This window comes from Periplaneta americana, chromosome 3 (genome assembly GCF_040183065.1).
Source record: "Periplaneta americana isolate PAMFEO1 chromosome 3, P.americana_PAMFEO1_priV1, whole genome shotgun sequence".
Taxonomy (NCBI): Eukaryota; Metazoa; Arthropoda; class Insecta; order Blattodea; family Blattidae; genus Periplaneta; species Periplaneta americana.
The window spans coordinates 95,521,139-95,536,680 of record NC_091119.1 but is presented as its reverse complement, the minus strand read 5'-3'; the positions used below and the strand labels follow the sequence as shown (position 1 = coordinate 95,536,680).

The 15,542-nt window shown below is 36.3% G+C and overlaps 1 protein-coding gene across 14 annotated transcripts in view; it reads right to left on the bottom strand.

Moving 5' to 3' along the window:
• The window catches only part of LOC138696270 (serine/threonine-protein kinase MARK2-like), a 271,602-nt gene that overhangs the window by 16,282 nt on the left and 239,778 nt on the right, over window positions 1-15,542 (bottom strand). For 10 of the 14 annotated variants that reach the window (XM_069820963.1, XM_069820972.1, XM_069820970.1 and 7 more), the window contains 3 exons: window positions 9,341-9,574; window positions 5,592-5,624; window positions 5,102-5,210 (listed from right to left, as the gene is read on the bottom strand). In XM_069820963.1, the coding sequence (XP_069677064.1) occupies window positions 5,102-5,210; window positions 5,592-5,624; window positions 9,341-9,574 (376 nt within the window). Of the gene's footprint in view, window positions 1-5,101; window positions 5,211-5,591; window positions 5,625-6,002; window positions 7,655-9,340; window positions 9,575-15,542 lie in introns of those variants that run through there. The other 4 variants (XM_069820964.1, XM_069820966.1, XM_069820969.1 and 1 more) reach the window with 4 other exon arrangements.

Below are 15,542 nucleotides of genomic sequence, written 5' to 3'. Positions count from 1 at the left end.
TCATTGCTTGTTCCCAAGATCAAAATGATTCAGCCAAGTCTTATCTCCAGTCATGACCTTCGAAAGAAACCCCTCACCTTCCTCCTCAAACATCCATTTGAGCTTCACACAATCTGTTCACGAACCTCCAGTTGTTTGTGAGTAAACAGTCTTGGAACCCACCACATACAAATATAGCGTCATGTGCAGTTTTTCTGTTACTAATGTATGAGTGGCACCTAATGAAATGTTCGGGATCTCTGACAACATTCTTAATGTTATTCATTTACCTGCCCTCATAACTGCAGCAACAACAGAGATGTCAACTTTTCAAATGGATTATTAGTAATCCCATAGTGTGCATGCACTCCCTCCCCTCCCTTCTAGCAAAGTTAGATGTAAAGCATATTATACTGTGCTATAAAACTACACATTACCTGTCACTTCTGCGGGGGAAAAAAAAAAGTGCTTTGTAGCATGTTTTACATCTAGCAGATACTTTTCTGCAAATATCTTCTTGAAGCATACGTCTCCTTGTGATGTGATCTGGATCAGAACTGACTGCAGTGTTGATGTGTTTAATACAGGCCACAACACTGAAGACTTTCTCCATAGGAGAGTTATTGTGACACACACTCAGTAGTGCAGACAAATTTACTTAAAGTTTTATATTCATTATCATTTCTGAAATCTAAAATTTAGGCCCTAGCTGCATCTATTCTGGATCCATTTATACATTTATAATGTATACAGGAAAAGTACTGCATTGGTTATCTGTAAATTCCTCTTGATATCTCTGATGTTCACATTTATCAACCAAATTTGGAAATCTTTGAATAAAACATTCGAGAGATGAACATGAAACATTTTCTTTTTGTGTGTGAAATATTTTTACAACTTCTGCATGCTTAAGAAATTCGGCCTGAATTCGAAATTTCTTTACATATTTTATCTATTCTTATTGGAAGATATACAGTGAAACCTCGATTTTCCGTCCCCTGGTTATCAGTTTTGTGGATTAACCAACTTCTTTTTTTTTTTACGTAAGTGAACAGAACATAAAAGTCATAAATCACCCAAGAAAAATCTAATGTCAACAAACACGGCAGTACAAAATAATATACTATGCTGCTGAAATAATGAATGTGAATCGCTCTGCAATCAGAGTGTGCAAATTAGCACTGCATGTTGTATAGTCTGATTAATGACATGATATGGTATGTTAAGGATCAAGAAGAGGTACTGCATCATATCAATAGATACAGTACTACCAATATTCAAAGTTATATAGTTCATGAAGCCGTATAGATTACGATGGATGCAATTTTCGTGTTACAGAAATCTATTTCAGATGTACATGTTCGCAATTCATGAAAATAATGAAAGGCATTCTCCAGTGGCATAGCCAGACTAATTATTTTGGGTTGGCCAGATATGCAGGGTTTACCTGACCCATCTCATGACAATGCCACTGCCGTCAACTCTCTTGAAACTCATTCTCGGAAGTCTTATTTAATAACATGCAAAATTATGATAAATAATCATGCAAGGTATATCTATACAAATGCTTCATAAGGTGAACTGGAGGTGTTGAGATTTCCTAGCAACGAATCTGTCAATCGCTGATGATGGGTCCTTCAACAAATCCCAACTTTTCTCCCTCTCAATGGATAGAATTGCTAGATTACAAAGGCTTGTGCTTGACATGATTGTCGAATTTTTCTTCGTTTCAGAGCTTTGAAAAGTTTTATATCATTGCCTTAATGAAGGACGAACATTTACTTATATCCATTTTTGCAGACTAAGGTGCTTCCAATAATGAATTTGCAAGAGCAAGAATATCATCTAAACATACCAAATAAAATAAAGTGTCAAATGTTTCTAGCTGATGTAACAATTCAGTAGTCTCCACGGCTTCCTTCTTTTTATCGCTGCCAGACAATTTTTTAAGCCCAACCCAACACAGTTAAATTGGCTCTTGAAGAAATGAACGCATTTTTGACTTCTTACCTTAATGCTATCGACTGTAACTACTGCTCTGGATCCATGGTTTAGTTTTAATGTTGAGTATTTTCCATAAAAAACGCAAAAATTCGCATATTTTTTGGGTGGGCCTGGGCCCACCTGGCTACGCCACTGGCATTCTCTATTTCGAAATAAACAGAATCTTTTTCATTACAAACAGCCAGTCATAGTTGGCAAGAGTGCTTATTATATTACGAATTTTTTTTAGTAGGTTATTTTACAACACTTTATCAACATCTCAGGTTATTTAGCGTCTGAATGAGATGAAGGCGATAATGCCGGTGAAATGAGTCCGAGGTCCAGCACCGAAAGTTACTCAGCATTTGCTCATACTGGATTACCCTAGAAAAAACCTCAACCAGGTAACTTGCCCTGACCGGGAATCGAACCCGGGCCACCTGGTTTCGCGGCCAGACGCGCTGACTGTTACTCCACAGGTGTGGACTATTACGAATTGTTTGACTCTTCGTGTCATGATGGAAGATCTATCCAATTAATAGTACACTGTTCATTTTGTTGTACAGGTAGTACAGTAAAAGCACAATATAGCGTGGTTGTTGGGGAACATACTTAACCCCCGCATTATAACTGAACTGCGATATATCGGAAGTGACTATAGTCCATGTGTTAAGATAATTCACTGCACTATAACTCCATATATGAATTTAAATAAAGTAATATGAACTGTAATATAAACTAAACATTCATCAGTTATGCAGTTTGTTCCATAAAACTTGTTATTGTATTGTTTTTAGCAATAGTTCACTTCACTGTTTATAAACTATCCTGATTTTAAACCAACTTAAAAAAGTCTATAAGTTTTGTTTGGCAGACTAAATCACTGCATTTCTTTTCCGCATATTGTTTTATATTAGCAAGATACAGGAGACGAACACGGTTTACTTTGCCTTTCTAACCAAGACATTGCATTATTTAGATGAGATATTACTTCAGTAATACTTGGAATATTGTCTTTCTCTTCTACAACATTTTCATCACTGCCTTTGTTTCTCTGCTTTTTACACAGTCAATTATTTTAAGCTTTTCATTCACCGAATACGGTTTTCGTTTTTGCGACATTATTGCACTTACATTTAATTAAATTAAGACTCAGAACGTGTCACACAGACTAAAACTGAACAACTTAATACTCAGAACATGTAATACAGACTAAAACACGGTACAGTATAACTTTCACTTTATATGAAATAAAAATGCGTTCGTGACTTGTTAACGCACAAATTGTTTCTCGTTATGCCTACAAAATCCCTTGGAATGCAGTTTTGCAACCCCGAAGAAAAGGTCATTGTCCACTAAGGGATGTGCATATACCTACTGAGGCAGCACATTATACTCTATGCAGTATTATCTTGTACATTGATTTGTTTTAAGATTGATTTCCACTAAATGTATTGTATATTTTATGTTTATTATTGGGGGGACATACTTTCCCCATGTTAAATACGAATTTGCGGTAAATCGGACGGGGCTATTTCGGGCTTTTACTGTACCTATACTTCACTGGTTGTGAGCAAGTATCATTAAACGTTGAATATACATGCGCCGATGTAATCACAATTTTTGCACTTTTATCACTGCCACAACACATTTGACTTTTTACTGCACTATATATGGAATGTTCACTACATTAACGCATTCACTATTGCATAAAAAACACTTGTTTAGTCAACTATCTGAAGACAGGTCTGAATCTCACAATTGATACCAACAAGGCACCACTTATGAGGCAACTAGGCCAGGAGATAGTTCCTTTCCCTCTCCATTCCATACATAGCCAGTTAGCTACATATTACACTAATCAGACTTCAGATGCATACAAACAATTGTTCTTCCTCTGACACATATTGTCAAGTGAGATGTACTGCCTGATAATAGGTTGTACATGTGAGCCAGAACCTCAATCAGAGGATAAAACACACTTAAGGAAAAAAATGTACAAATTATGAACAGTGGTTTCAGCAAGTTGCCATAATGGCATCTTTCTCAGCATGATGCAGTGCCTTCTGCTTCTTCCACTAGGAGGCTCCCAATTCAATGTCTAATAGAGACAGCACCATCTCAAAACAAAATCATACTAAACGTGGAGCCTACGTTAGAGATTAGTGACAAGTTAGATTAGTTTGCAGGTACAGTATTATTCACCCATAATGCTTCCAAACTTTACCCAAATATAATACAATCAACAGCGTAATTGGTCTCGACAACATGAGGTATTGGATGCAATGAGTATTGTTCAAAGGAAGTCCGCCTACTATTGCAGTTTATAATAAATTTATTTTATTAGTGAAGACGAAATTCTAGACTTATGCATGGAAGGCAAAAACTAACGAATCTTCGCAGATAAACCTGAAGTACTGTCGATAATCGATATACTAGAATACACTTGATAGTTTATACTACTGCTGCATAGTACATACTTCGTAGTTGTATCATGTTTATGCATACAAAACGAAGTATATACTTCTACTTCAAGTATCTTCTATAGTCAAAGCAAAAAGTAATACTACAACTTTATGCATAGCACTCAATGTTTACAGGCATCCATTGTGCTGTAGGCGAAACTACATGCAATTGTCACAGGTTAAAACAGAAAGGAACTGAAAGATACTACTGTTATGTAACAGACGAGGTGTTATATTAACAATATAATACAAAATTTAAATTTTAAATTCAAAACAGTGCTGGTAAAAAATTATGATCCTTCTTTATTGAACAGCCTATATATAACATTCTCTCGCCCTTATCTGAAGGAAACTTCTCTTTCAGACATAGATGATGTAGAATTTGTATGTATGGTCTATCAACATATTAATAATCAATTAGATTCTGTCAATAGACAATTACAATAATTACATTATCATCATCACATGTTTTGCACCCACACTTTAGCAAAATCTGAAATCTTAGAACTTAAATATTCTTCTTACCTTGCTTCTGGCTCCCAAATGTCCCACACTAACATCAGACCTCCTATATTAAAGAATACCTTGGCTGGCAGATGTAAAACAAAAGTTTGCTCTCCCAATCCCTATTATTGGAAGAGGGATAATATGATAGTGGTTGTACCATTGCTCACCTTTCTGATTTCTGCCATGATTTCGTTTGGATCTCGAGATGACGTTGTCTTCATACTCCATGTAAATCTAAGAGATCGTGGTTTCACTTGGTCATCATTAACAGTACTGCTGTAACAACCAAGCACAAGGTCTCCTATCAGTTCATACAACATGCTCAGTGTACTCAATTCATGTTTATATTTCCATTCTCGACTTGCATTGTTACATTTATTAAATTTTCAATTAAAAATAAATATAATAATTAAATAAGAGAAATCAAAGTAATTCAGTTACATTAAAACAGAAAGTCTGCAAGCAGTAGGCTATCCAAGGTGATATGAAAGTAACACTCTTTTGTGAAATTTTGACCACATGACTTGCACAAAACATTTCACTTGTGTCTATGAAGAGCATTCAACTCAACATGCGAAATTTTAAATAAATTTTTGAACTAAAAGTAGTTAACGAATCTAAATCTAAGAAGAAAATGACAAAAACTGGCTAACATACCTAACTACATGTTTAGGGACCGGGTCCATGGGTCTGAAATTTAAAAAGAAAGCAAATCTAAACAATAATGGATGAGGCAACAGTTGCAACATGAGAGTGCTGGGCACACAATCACAACAGCAGCAACAACAACCACAACAACATGGAGAATTTCTCTTTTTAGAAATGCCAATATCAAGACAACTGACAACTCCCTTCACAAGACTAAACAAGCACATTCCTCAATTAATTGCCACACACCTCAGCTCCCGTCAGGGTTTGTTGAAAGACAGGAATTATCGGGAGAGTAAGATCAGCAACAAAGAGAGAGTAATTGTACACCTTACCATGAGCGCTGCATGCAACATTCTTCATGTTTCAGGACCATGCTCTACACTATTGGATCACTTGTTGAAATAAATCAAATGTATGTACACAAAACCGCTAGCGATGCATAACTTTATTATTTTTTTTCGTGACAATCACATTTTGTCTTTAAATAATAGAATCAGCAGTAGAAAAACCAATCAGTGACGATTTTTGGCACTGGAAAATATTCTGCTTTTATCTTACATTATAAATGGAAGAAAAATTTATTACTACAACCCACCAACGCACTTCATTCACACACATTCAACAGTGCTTTATGCCCGTATAAATTGAACATAAATCATACCAATTTATAAAATATTTTACAGAAATTAAATTAATCTAGTGTATGTATTTACAATAGCATTAATAACTATAAAAAGCAGAAATTAAAAACAAACTGAACACTAAATAATAATAATAATAATAATAATAATAATAATAATAATAATAATAATAGTAGTAGTAGTAGTAGTGTAGTTGTAGTAGTAGTAGTAGTAGTAGTAGTAGTAGTAGTAGTAGTAGTAGTAGCAGCAGTAGTTGTAGTAGTAAAATTAAAACTTTGTCTTTGTTAATAACTGCAGACTCAGACCCAGAATGTATAGGAATGACAATTTTAATATGCACTAATTCAACTGGGCTGTTAGGAGCAACAAACTGCATACACCTTAAAAACAATTTTTCCTTCAGTGGTCTGTGACCCTCTCAACTGCACCACTATGTAACAAATTAAATGCACTTAAAGAGAGAGCCAACAAAACTCTGATCAGCTGCCGACTAAATGCAACCAGACACAATAAAAATTTAGAGATTATGAAATCTCATGATATAAATAAACTGCCTGGTCTAATGCACAGTCCACTTCAAAAATTAAATGACTAGAAAACACAGGCCTGTCACGGCAGAATGGCATCCTGCTGTTGTGCTGAAATGTGTAACAATCTCAATACATTGCAAAAAAAAAAAAAAAAGTACATATAAAACAACATCAAAGTTATGCAGTGCATGTTGAGAGGCTCATGTTCACAAAAACCAATATCTCTATCTTCAATTCACTTAAAGATGAGCTTGTTAATGTGTCACTACATGGTCAGCTCAACGGGCACAGAACAGAAGACACAGGCTCTGTGTCCCATGCAACAATGTCGTGAAATGTCCGTATCATTACTTTTTTCACACTGTAATTCATCTTCATATACAGTCCAATAATGAACGTAAATACAGGACCTACTTAATATTTAATAAAAGAACATAATCTGTATGTCCAAAAATACTTTCCTGTGTTTATAGATTGGAGGCATGTGGCTGCCTATCACCAGTCTACCTAAATACTATATGTCACGCAATTACAAAATGTGCTGAACCAATATACACGTAAAACTCGCACTAATTTTGAAACACATTATTACCACATTCATATCAACACTATTCCATGGTCTTATTGTTAAAAATAATGGAATTTGAAAAACAAAATGTCTTTGTTCCAGAGAATTGAGAAAAATTATGGCTTTAAACTCCAAACTTAGAAATTAAAATTACACACAACAATGACCCTAATTTCTTCAACGGACGTCAAAAATGTGAATGAATTCAACAACAGTTCCACCTCAATGCCACGTTGTATCTTTCCTGAGCAAGCTGAGGGTCAGGATCAAGTTACCAAGTCGTCAGCACACGCAGCTTGCTTCCGTCCGTCAATCATCCAACTTTAGGTCCTAAGGATGACAAGCAGAGAAAACTGCCTGTGAGTATATTATTAAATGTCCGGATCACGACCACAGACCAAAACATAAAACAAAAGAAAGGTCTCATATTCTGGCGAGAATTTAACACGTTCACTGCAAGCAGTGAACATGCCAAAACAAACCAGAGTTTGTATTACCTACCACAACACAGTTCTGTTCTTACATCCCTAAGCAGTGACCATGTAGTGAAAGCATAAGACTATCAAATCGTAGTCATCAACAGCGGAGTCTCTTGTTCCTCACTCTGTGGGCATGAAGGCATTTTGAATGAAGGATTGTATAAATTAGGCATGCACGACGAGATTTTGAGTAGAAGTAAGTTCATCCCTTCCCCATTAAATTCCTTGCATTACAACAATAAGCCATTCATGTTTAGGGATGCACAATGTTAGCAAAACATAAACAACAGAACTCGTCTAGGTTTCAATGCCAGGTCACCCAACAGAAAACAAGCTTTCACTACAGTCTCTGCTGAAGGATCAGCATTGTGCATCCCTAATGCAAATGCAACCAACACAAGGAACCTGAATCTAGCAACAAATGTGTAATTTCAAACAATCCAAGTTCTTTGTGCTGATATTTTATCCAAAGTCTATTTGCAAGACTGACAGGTTAATTAACTCCTCGTGTTTCAATTAGCATCAATACTGCACATAAATTGGCATACACATTGGTTGGAAAAACTAGTCAGACACACAACCTCTGAAACTTGCAGAGGTGCTGTTAGATCACTTACCTATGGAATAGAAGCTTTAGAATGCAGATACCCCAGGTCTTTTGCACTTAGCACTAGAATGTAAAATGTTCTTGAAATGTTTCGTATTTTTTTCCTCCCTTTCTCCTTTCATTTAACTTCAGCAAATTGGATGGTGCAGTATTGACAAGCAGTTAACAATCAGGTAAAACTGAATTTTCAACTATTCTGCTACAATTTTCTTAAATTTACATTGCTCTAAATTAGTCTAGAGATCTACTGTATGTAGTGTCATGATAACTCAAGCAAATTTGATCTTAAAATACATAAAAAGGACTTCTACACTCAAATATATTTCCTGGTTCAGAGTCTTGTAAATGAGTGGAGATCTCAACAAAACAAATATTTTGTACATCCTCCTACTTGTGACTGCACTGCCAAATGAAAGTATAAATTTCTTTCTACAAGTAAGTGAGATATAAGGTTGTGACTGACACTGTCTAAATTAACTTGCATGTCTGGAAGTTTGGCATTTTCTTGCCCAATAACAATTCATGACCTCCTTACCTCCACATATGTAGGTTTGCCCATGCAGTGTCAATTACAACCTAATTTATCACCTACTGTATTTTCTTGCAGTGTGACAAGTTTTCCGGGGAGTTAAGTAACCCATCAAAGGTGTTAGGTGAGTGTGCAAAGATTTAATTTATGTTTCAAAAATAGACATATTTTACACTACAGAAATAATACATTCTCAAATAAACATAATGTTACAGGATAAAGCTGATGCTTCAATCATGCTAAATAAAAACATTCACATCAGTTTCATCGTCCATGTTATACCATTTTAAAACTTGCAAAATCCATGAGACCTGATACATTTATATGTCACACTAAAATAAATATGCAGCACAAAAACTATTGTTGGTTTCTTATTTAGTTTCATAAGGACTTATACTTACCGTTTGGAGAATCTGGACGACAGTTTCGAGAAGAAGGACGACGTGCGTCCAGAATGGCTGATTGCCGAAGTGTCCTGTGACTGCATGGGCGTGGTTTGGCCATATGATTGAGTGTGGTTACGCTGACGATTCTGGCCGCTGTGGAATGTCGAGCGGCTCGGCACATTGCGCGGGAAAGGTGACTGTCGATTACTCACAGCTGGGGACACTGGAGGACCTCGTCCAACTCCAGTGCTGCAACATCAAACCATCTTCTGCATTATGCTTGCTCCTAGTTGAATGGAATTGGTGTGTGTCCTAAATTTCGAAGTTTTGCTAAAAAAAAAAAAAAGTTTCTAGCTCGTTTTGATCATGAAAAGTTTATGAACGTGCACTATATGGGGTATGAATATTCTAAATATTTTGTAGGCTTCTATTTCCTATTTTTTAAACTTCGTGCCTTCTCTTGTTATACATACCACTTTTCAGCTAAATACATGTTTGATACACACCATGTTGCTGGTACTTCTGTCCATCATGTTCATTCATGATAAAATGCTCACGACTATCTCGTACACCAGATCTCACTCCCTTAGATGTATTCTGAGGGAAGGACAGGAGAAAGCGAGCATAGGATGGGGGAAAAAATTTCTTTAAAATGTGCACACTAAAGTACATGATTCATCACACTCGTATTTCACAAGTGGGTGTATGACTTACCTTAAAATCAATTTGCAACAGGTATTTCATAAACTGAGCATCCATATATATTAACTGTTCTAGGTTTTTAAAGGCATGCATTACTGCACGACATTACAGGTATTCATGTTCCAAGTCATTTTCCTATATAATGAATAATGAAAATTAGCTCTTCTCTACTATTTTAGTTTTATGTAAGTGCAACATGATATTTAAAATGTAATGGAAACTAGCAGTAATTAGCTACAAACACAAAATTTTCATAATTCATTGTAACTTTTTGACACTACAATATTACTATAATTCACATATTTGTAACTATGAATATATGGAAAATTAATGAAATTAACACAAAAGAGTGTGTCCAAGAGAAGAAAATGCAAAGCACACCCATTCAGCAACATTTAAGCTGTTACTATTCAACATTAATCCTTTCATTCAGAAGATAGCTATATCTAGAATAGAGACTAAGTACAAAATTTATTCACATTCCACACAAAGATTCCCACATTAGGCAAAATAAATTAAATATTTACATTTTAATGAGACAAAAATCTGTTTAAATGAACTTGTAATCCATGCTCTCCTGGACCTTAACATCTCCATTTCGGAACTACATACAGACAAACTCTGTTGGGCTTGCTATGTCTGACTACCCCAAACAACTATGCAGGACTAATAATTCACTTCTTCTTTATACAGCACTGGCTAACAACTATAGGGGTCAATCACGACACCTAAAAACATGAATATATGAACTATGTTAGATAACATTATACAGAGTGAAACCTATGCCATTAATTTCAGGAAGATATTCCTTGAGATATTTTAAACAAAAAAGTTTAATACAAATTTGTTTGTTTTTGCTTTTTGTTTTATATGAAACATTTCATAGCATACTTTGAGAAAGCTATTGAATTAATTCCCAATATGCTCAGTCAATTAAAGAGAGCAGTGTATTGTAACAAATTAGTGAAAGAATCTTAGTTTTGTCCCTAAGAATGTAGAAATTTGATCCAAACAAATGTAACTTTTCATTCTGCAAAGGAATCTTAAAATGTAAAGCACTCTGACAAAGCTGTAAAGGTTATTGCCTGGAGAGAGGCAGATACATAGGTCTAGGTACTCTGAACAGCTCACCTGTGCATTTGTGAGAGGGATGGAAGAGACAACGAGAAATGTAAACATAATACAAACAATTGCGTTTAAAGACAACCCGGAAAATTTAATTTCTTGTATGTAAGTTTATCAGTTACTACTTAAAAAAATAAAGTGGGAGGGAACAGGGAACTATTTCCAGTTGGCTAAAGAAAATGCTTGCAGTATAACAAACGGAGTTTTTTTTTTTTAAATCATTAAGTTGATTTGTATAACGTAAGATAAGTTTTTCTTATTGCCTATGCTCACCAAATATTTAATTAAAATTAAATCAAAGGGTATAAAAATAATGTACTTAATTTTGTTTGTTTAACGTAAAATAAGCATATGGTATTTTCTATTTTCTTGCTGCGGAGTTTTAAATGTTTTAAAATTTTATTTTCATAATGTGAAATAAGCATATTTATTCTTTATGTTCTCTAGGACATTCAATTGGAATGGAACTGTGAAAATATTTCTTGATCTTTTAGATTTCGTTTGAAATAAGCGTATCTCATTGTCTTTGTTCTCTCAACATTTAATTAAAATTAAGTTGTGGAGTTTATTTTAAATTTTCCAAGCTATTTTGTTTAACATGAAATGAGCATTGTTCATTCTCAGTTCTCAACACAGTTTAAACACAAAAATTAAATAGTCTATCTGTATTTTTCTTATGATTTTAAAAACAATGGATCTGACAATGACCTTTCACTCCTTTATTCAAAACAAACCACACAAACCACGTGAACGGGTTGTTCAAAGCAACATAACCTAACACGCATTTTCTACTGATTACAGCATTGCATGATCACACAATTCATGTCTTTTAAAATGCATGTTTTTCGGAAAACTAGTGAAAACACAGCAAAACAGTATTCGACTTTTTTGTTGCTCTTTACTAAAGGAATCATCCACCAGAATAAATGACATTATTTACGGTTCACTCCGTATAAGGAAGCAGATTATTAGTCCTGTCAGACATAATGAGCCCAACAGAGTAAGTGACTCTTCAGGTCGTACCTATTTGTCCTGATGATGGAACCTGTATATAGTTCTGAAATGTTGGATATGTTATGTTCCACGGCATGGAGGAATACAGGTACCTACCCAGAAGTGTACTTCTGAACGCGTTCATGGTAAAAACCTAAAAACTCATGCAATATATAGATTTCTTAGTAGCTTATATAGTTAAATTAAGTTTGTAAAATACTAGGTATGGCTATTAACAGGACTGGGCACCCCTGAGGCTGTAGAATTGTTGTAGTGAGAAGCGAGCATAGAGCAATATTCACCTTGATGCTTCTGGATTAAAACAATCCTTGGTCTATCTTTCTATGTGGTTCAGTAAGCCTCTAGGCTTTGGTGAAAGGGAAAGCGGTTTCATCATCTTGCCGGGATCATGATTGGTGCAAAAATCGAGCTGTGTGTTAATGTGAAATTAAAAAAATCTCTACTGGAGTGGTTGAAACTGTTAACATGGATTTTTCAGTATCATCCTGAGACAAAGTGACAATCAATAAACTTGAAGACTCTCTCTTCACCAATAGTGAAGAAAATGAGAATGAGGAAGTCAAAACTGAAGACAATGCCGATCGTTTTCGATATCAAGGGCATGATCATGATTGAAGGTGTATCTGAAGGTCAAACCGTAAATCAGAAGTACTACATTGATGTCCTGACCAAGCTGAGGGAATGAGTGAGGAAGAAAAGACCGGTTCTGTGGAAGAACAACTCGTGGATTCTGCATCAGGACAATGGATCAGCTCACACCCTTTCTTTCTGTAAATCAGTTTTTAGCAGACAAGCACATTTCTGTGCTCGAGTAATCTCCATATTTGCCAGATCTGGCTCCATGTGATTCCTATCCATTCCCTGAAAGTGAAAAGTGTATTGAAAGGAACACATTTTCAATATGTGAAAAGAGGTGAAAACAAAAATGGCAGGAATATTGAAGCTGCTGCTGCACTGCTCTGAACAATGAAAGATATGTATGCAATGGTGTATAGATAAGGGAAGGAAGTATGTTGAAGGACATCAAAGATTTCCAATACTTTGGCAATAAGCCACTTTATTCACACAGCCGAATTATGTAGGAAAAAACAGAAGCTTCATATGATGATTTCTCAATTTATTTGGAATGCAAATTCTGAGTGTTCGAAAAAGAAAGGAACACTCTATGCCATCTCAATATGTAAACAAGAAGTATTTTCAGTTCGAAATATTCACTCAATGAACGACCTATGTTTGTTGACAATGTGTAATAACCACCTGTCGTTTTGCACATCTCTACAGTAATTTAACGTACCATAATCAGTGACAACATATCTTTGATCTACAATAATTTTCATGAAACAAAGCACATTTCCCTCAAATTGTAGCTACAATCAGAAAATGATTACTATGCAGTAATTTGTAGATACCGTGCTAATACCTACACATTTTGTTTTAAAATGTATTTGAATTAAGGTCATAAACTTCATCTAAGTAACCGCATGTTCGAAACCCAACTATGGCATATCTGTTGTTCATGATCTGCATGTTTAGGGTGGATCAGTAGATTATTAGTGTGATGCTGATTACATGTCACAGCAGTACCACTGTTTGCTCACCATGAAAAGCAACAGTAATGAATTGCAATATAAAATTTATTCTTGAAATACACATTCTTTAATATCACTTCATTCCATGTACCAGTATGTAGAATAAAAAATTAATTTAGCTTATAACGACTCAGATATAAAGTTTCAACAGTCATTTTAATGCTGTGATGAGGGAATAATAATAATAATAATAATAATAATAATAATAATAATAATAATAATAATAATACGAGGGTCATACTGAAAGTCATGAGCAACCCATTATTATAAATCTTAATTTTTAATTTTTAGACAAACAAGGTGTATCACCTTAATCTACAGACTTTTCTGTCACTTTTCAACATAGCCTCCATTTCTTTGCACACATTTTCCCGACCGTTCTGTAAGTTCGAAAATTTTCTTGCAGTAAAGTCTGTTTCAGCTTCCTGAAGACACTGATGCACTGCTTTCCGCATGTCCTCCAGCATCTCACAGCTTTGGCCTAGCATCTGCTCCTTTACAGAACCGAAAAGAGGTAGTTGGAGGGTGCCAAGTCAGAAGATGTGGATGAGTTTTCCACCCAAATGTTCTGATTTTCTCCACGGTAACACGAGCAATATTAGGCCGCGCATTATCATGTTGCAGGATTATGATCTTTCCAGGTCGTTTCTCGCGCAATGAACGACGGAGCTTCAGAAGTATCTGAATATAGCGGACAGCATTTATGGTCTCTCCAGGTTCAGGAAATTCAACCAGAATGCATCCCAGAAATCAACAACTCTTTCCTTGTTGCATTCCGTGGAGGCAGTTAGAGGGCGACCGCTACGAGGCTCATCTTGGATGCTCTTGTTCCTGTCTCCTAACACTGCTGGAACCCATGCACACTTATCCGTATGCATGCTGAAGTCTGAGGTGAATTTCGGCAAAATATTTTTTATCCATGACCATAAGGAAAAACATGCCTTTACTAAATACTTTTGCGTTTGTAAAGTAGGCTTTTATTCAACATTACTTTATTTCACTAATGAGATAAAGACTTTACCTCACAGTTTGAACTTTATCTCACAGTTCATTAGTATTTTCCTCGTACCCGGGTACACATGTATACTTTTCCATTGAACTATTACTCAAGAAGTTAATATTGTGACAGCTGCAACGGGGTTCGAACACGCGTCCGACGAAACGCTGGTACAGGGAGCATCTGCATGCTGAAGGGCAGAGGGGGTGTATTACGGCAACGCGGCGAGGTTGCGCGCGCAGCTGCTACTTGCGGAGTGAAGGGGGGACGGACCCTCCCGAATCCTCTTCAGGATACCGTCCTTGACAGTGAAGGATTCCCACTGGGCCCAGTAGCTCTTGTAAGTGGTGCTACGGTTGGCGATATCGGCCCATACTGGTCTCTGGCCGGACTCCACATCACGAAGTAGCTGTCCAATGTTTGGGTCCTCCAGCTGCTCCCTCCTTATGGCGGCGTTATCCCATCCTGGGCTCGGCTGGGCGGCAATTGCTCGGACTGTGTGGGCGCCATCCCGCTCTTCTTCTACTTCCAGGCAGTGTTTGCAGCCATCCGGGCACGGGCGTCGTGATAAGGCATCAGCGTTGGAGTGTTTCTTCCCCTGGCGGTGTTCAGAGGTGAAGTTGTACTCTTGCAGACGTTGAACCCAACGGGCGGTCTGCCCCTCCAGATTCTTGAAGCCCAATAGCCAGGTGAGTCCTCAGATGGAATTCCTGGCCATACAAATACTTGTGGAAATGCTTCAGGGCTTCCACAATGGCAAGAAGTTCTCTACGCGTCACACAGTAGTTTC